Genomic DNA, 5,144 nt, shown 5'->3' with positions numbered 1-5,144 from the left:
GCAGCGTGAGGGGCGGGGCCGAGACGTAAGGAGGCGGGGCCAAGCTAACATCTGCGTGGCGGGCGTCTCTCCCCCCCACTCCACCCTCCCCAACTCCGCCCCACCGCGAAGACCCGGGAAACCTGAAGAACAAAACCGATTAGTACGAAGCACTCTCTCCCACTCCAGCCAAGAAACACACAAATCCATTACGTCTTTCCCTAAAAAATAAAAAAATTGAAAAAAAAAAAAGAACGACAAGTAAAGATGTTTATTATAGTCAAGCACAAATGGGGCACTGGTCCTTGTCCACTCCTGGACTGCAATGTCCACAACACCCCAAAGCTATGCAACTTCCCATCTTCCTGCCAAATGGCCGCTTCATCCTCGAGGGGGGCCTGCTGGCCAACCATGACTGTCTCCCTGGCTGGGCTAAGTGAGATCAAGATAATCTTTAAGTCAGCAGGAAGACCTATGCAGTTCACCAAGCCTTGGCTTTTCGGCGTTGGGTGCCCCAAAGCAGAATGGAGACGGATAACGTAGTGGATCCCAGAATACCGAAGAACATAAGCAGTGAGAAGGAGCCCTGTGAATGACAGACCAAAAACACCTCATACCGTGTTCCAACAAGGACTATATCCTAACAGCTAATTCTTTCCTGGTATACTGTTCCCCTTATCCAGGGAAATTCTCTTAAGAGTTTCCTTCTCTAGATGATTTGCATCAGCTCTGATCTTACAGCTCTTCTTTCAGAGAGGTTCTTCCTTATGCATTTCTCTTATCCCTAATTAGAAGGCCTAATTCCTCACCTGGCGCATACATTTGTAGCCATGGAAGCCGTCAGCACAGACACATTGCAAGAGACCTGGGCCATCAGGTACACAAGATCCGTTCTCAGGACACATTTCTGGGAGCCAGAGAGAAACAGAGAAAATCATTGGATCTCATTATGTAGATTTCTCAAATATCTGCTTCAACTTAGATTCATTGTCTCGATTATTTCTAGGTCAAAGCAGAATAAAGAAGATTTCAGATAAATAGAACACAACAATAAGAATAATCAAATACATCTTATGACCTTTTCTTTCAAGGTGTTAGAGTTTCAGAAACTTGAACAAGACGCATGTACGCAACTTTACTGTTGGACCTAAAATGGAGAGCGCAAGTGAGGAAAGGCAGTTCCAGAAGGATGGAAGTGAGACAACATACCTTGGTCCCCCGTGCTGTTGCAAAGGTTCTTTTGTCCTTGACAGGTTTGGTTGTTTATATAAAAGGTGACAGTATCCCAGGCGTTAATACCGCCAGGACAGCTGACATCTTGCGGCAGTATCCTGAACACAACACAGGCAGTCACACCACACAGCCCCAAATTGCTGAGCTCACAACACTGTCCCTTTTTGGTTCTCTCCCACACTCTACGCCCTTACTCACAGAGTCTGGAGCTGGGTATAGCCACGGAAAATGTTGGCCAAGTCATCCCTGAGGGGGTTTGCTTGCAGGTCTCTGCAAAGCACACGATGTTAGCACTGTGCTCTAGGAAAACACTCTACTTCCATTTACACATCTTCCTGGACTGGTAATCCAGTTCTCATTCTGAGCTGTCCAGGTTTGGACATTAATATTCAAAGATCTTTCTAGAAGTTCATCCTCAGAGACTTTTCCCATCACCCTTTCACCAGAGTTGCCTTTTGGAGGGAGGATAACCAAACACTTACATGATGACAGCAGTATGTGCCTGAGGAAAGTCTGGACCAGGGTCCTTCAGAGAACAGTTCTGGAGATCCAGCCTGTGGAAATAATCAATACAATTATATGTCTCTCCTCTTCATTCACGGTAAGCTAATACAACCTGTTTTTCAGCTAATATTAAATGAATACAACCGTGTTCAAGGCCACACACTAGATGCTGTGGTAGCTGTTTTAATTTTGCACTGTCCTATTGTCACCATTAGTTACATGCAGCTATTTAAATTAAATGAAAAAAAAAATTCAGTTTCTCATTTGCATTAGCCACATTTCAAGTATTTAGTAACCACTCCCCAGGTGATTAGTGACTACTATCTTGGAAAAGTACAGATATGGACTGGTTCCATCATAGCAGAAAGTTTTATTGGATGGTAGTGTTCTAATCAGTATACCTATGCATTTGTGCATGTATTGGAAGAAATTTGTTTCTTGTCTAGGTTAGTGAATCTCACATTGTATTATGATTCTCAGATTCACAAAGGGCCTTCAAATGGGAAAAAAATGCAAGTCACATAAGTGAAAGGCTTTTCCAAGTGCATTTTCTTTTTAAATTTTTAAATGTTTATTTTTTAGAGAGAGAGAGAGAGAGAGAATGCAAGTGGGGGAGGGGCAGAGAGAGCAGGTGACACAGAATCTGAAGCAGGCTGCAGGCTCTGAACTGTTAGCACAGAGCCCAATGCAGGGCTTGAACCCACTAACAGTGAGATCATGACCTGAGCTGAAGTCAGATGCTTAACTAACTGAGCCACCCAGGTGCCCCTGCAAGTGCATTTTCTACCACTGATTGGAGAAAAATTACTGGAAGTTAAGGACCATGTCACATCATTTTTTCTTCACTATCTATTGCTAGTTTGTTCCTTTATTTTTCACATATTTACTGAGTACCTATTAACTACAAAAAATGGAAGAATAAAAGAAAACCTTCCATATCTTAGCTTTCAAGTGGCTTACAATGCAGCAGAGGAAGACCATCGCCAAAAATGAAAGCAATATAAACATGAAATTACAATATGAAAGAAATCACAGGAAAGTATACGAATAATTTTGAGTGGTACAGACACTAAGGATTAGAGAAGGTAAAAAAAATGAGATATCGCTCTAGTATTTGGTAGTAGAGAGCATTCACAGAAGATGCTGGAATTAAAGGATGGATATGTTTTAACTTGGTAGAGGAAGGAAAATTCAGGTAAGGAGAGAGTCCTGAACAAAGAAAACAAAAGTGGAACACTTTTGGAAGTAGGCAAGTCTGGCTGAAGCCAGACCCTCATGAAAAGTTTTAGTGGACAAATATTTGGAAAAAATGTCAGGAAGGTGGATTGAGATCAATCTGTGGTGGTTTATGGTTTGAACTTTATCCTGAGGGTAACAGACAATTCTAATTCTGAAAAACAGAAGGATAATGGGAAAAATGGTTTTTGGGTAGTTTCCTATAGAGAAGTATTTAGGTAATTAGAGAAAGGGAAGAATGGAAGCAAGACACATGACATTTACAGTTTTGAAGTGAGGGTGCTCTCAAGAGCAAATGCTTAGTAGAAAGCTAGAGGTGCCCATGTGCACCTGCAGCTTGGAGAGGGCCAAGGATTCTGAAAGAGATGTAGTTCTGGGAGATACCTGCAAGGTGGTTATAGCTGGAGACATAAGAATAGATGTAAAGGGTGTAAGAGTATAAAGAGAGAAAATGCAGAGACTAACGTTCATAAGGGGATGGAAAGAGGAATTTGCCTCAAAGACAAACTTGAGTTAATTGGAAGGCAAGAAAATTCTGTTAGCATTGTGCCTTGGAGGCTAAGGGAGTCATTTCACGGAGACACACAGTGAATAACGCAGAGTTGAAAATAAACGAGAACAAAGCTTCTTTTAAGAGGAAGCCATAAAAGGCTTTTTTTTTTCCTTTTAAAGGAGAAAAAATATGCCGTCTATGCAGTTTCAACAGGAAGAATCACAGGGTTGTTTAACTAGCTGAAACGCTACTAACACATTTAAAAGTGTGAGAATCACGTGGTTCATGAGTTTGAGTCCTAAGCACTCTTAGTGCGGAGCCTGCTTGGGATTCTCTCTCCTTCTCTCTCTGCCTCACTCTCTGTGTCTCTCTCAAAAGTGTGAGAATCATGGCTTGGATGTCTCCAAAATTGGCACCAATATTTATCCCAATAGCCAATCAGGCAAGCCTTTAAGAATCTGGTTCCAGAATTCTTCCAGTATCCAGGGTTGTCTTCTCTCTCACCCCAGGATGGTGCCCTTCTGATTCAGGCAGCAGCGGGCCTGCAGCATTAGCTCTGGTGTCTGCTTACAATAAAGTGCCACTTCTGACAAATTTCGCACACTCCCTGGACACTGGACGCATATCTGCAGAAGAGAAAAAAACTATTAGGATTCCAGAAAGAAAAGCCAAGAAAAGAACAAGCAGGGGTCAAAAGTTAACTGCCAACACACTCTTCAGAATCCCTGTAACACTGGGCAGGTGGGTGTCCTGTCTTTATGTCGTTTGACTAGGAGATCCATTTCTTTACCGAGAGCCACGATCCAAATCAGCACCCTAGAGACTTTCTATACCAGAGGTCACCCAGAAAGGCCCTCGTCTTCGAACATCAACGTTCAAACACTATTTATTATGCCCTCTCCAGTGACTTCTCAATCTGACAGACCCGGTTCGGGCAGGTATAAAAGCACTGCAGGTATACGAATAACTCAAGCATTACAGAAAGTACAGTCCTGCCAGGGCAGGGCACGAGATACGGCATTCGCGCGAGACGTGCGTGAAGCAGAGCCAGAGGACTCGTCGGTAGACAAACAATTTAAAATTATTCAAAAGAGCAACGAGATCAAATTTAAAAGGTCTACGTCAGCAAGGCGAGGTCACTGGGGGACCTACGCTGCGTGAGTACACGGGAGCCGGAGCCGGCGGGGCTACAGCTGGGGAAGCCTCAGGGACGAAATCGTCGCCACGGGCGGGCTGGGGAGAGCCGGGAGCCGAGGGCGGGCGAGCGCGAAACACGGCTACCCAGGAACTATGCTGCAGTCCGACCTCTAACTTGCTTCTGTACCTCGGGTAGCGCCGGGGCCCTTTCCACGCCCACAACAAGGAGCACGGCCGCTGCCCAAGGCACCAGGCTCGAAGGACCGGCCGGCCCGCGAGGGGCCATTTTTCGCTCCCTTTGTCCTTCTCAGCACCTCGCGAGACTTGCGCGTGTGGCCCCGCCCTCCGCGGGCGTGGCCCAGTCGGCCCGAAGCGGGCTGGGGGATTGCTGCGGGTTGAGGTCAGAGCTGTTGTCAGTGCGTCCCAGTCCCTGTTAGAGAGGACTGGCCAACCCCCTCTCCTTTCCCTCGTTAGCTAAGGCCTCCCCGCCGCCGCTCCCTCGGCTCCGCGTCCCTCGCTTCCGGGTACCGAGGTCGCGTCACCGCAGTGGCTCGCCGCCCAC

At 45.7% G+C, this 5,144-nt stretch overlaps 1 protein-coding gene across 1 annotated transcript; it reads right to left on the bottom strand.

The window, feature by feature from the left end:
* Nucleotides 1-227: 227 nt before the first annotated feature.
* Nucleotides 228-5,071, bottom strand: ATRAID (all-trans retinoic acid induced differentiation factor). Its single transcript, XM_039238501.1, has 7 exons — nt 4,770-5,071; nt 3,950-4,071; nt 1,695-1,766; nt 1,411-1,482; nt 1,189-1,310; nt 789-886; nt 228-565 (listed from the first exon to the last, which is right to left on the bottom strand). The coding sequence occupies exons 1-7, from the start codon at nt 4,866-4,868 to the stop codon at nt 461-463; spliced, it is 690 nt and encodes a 229-aa protein (XP_039094432.1). The 5' UTR covers nt 4,869-5,071; the 3' UTR covers nt 228-460.
* Nucleotides 5,072-5,144: the final 73 nt, after the last annotated feature.

Source organism: Hyaena hyaena, unplaced genomic scaffold (assembly GCF_003009895.1).
Source record: "Hyaena hyaena isolate Hyena2069 unplaced genomic scaffold, ASM300989v1 scaffold_140, whole genome shotgun sequence".
In the NCBI taxonomy this organism is placed as follows: Eukaryota; Metazoa; Chordata; class Mammalia; order Carnivora; family Hyaenidae; genus Hyaena; species Hyaena hyaena.
The sequence above is the reverse complement of the archived record's forward strand: the minus strand, read 5'-3'. Positions and strand labels throughout refer to the sequence as shown.

Excerpts from the sequence above, each read along its gene's own strand:
- ATRAID (XM_039238501.1), bottom strand. The coding sequence starts at position 4,868 with ATGGCCCCTCGCGGGCCGGCCGGTCCTTCGAGCCTGGTGCCTTGGGCA. Across the intron at positions 4,072-4,769 it reads GGGCCCCGGCGCTACCCGAG|ATATGCGTCCAGTGTCCAGG; the intron begins GTACAGAAGCAA and ends TCTCTTCTGCAG. Across the intron at positions 1,767-3,949 it reads CAGAAGGGCACCATCCTGGG|GCTGGATCTCCAGAACTGTT; the intron begins GTGAGAGAGAAG and ends TTATTTCCACAG.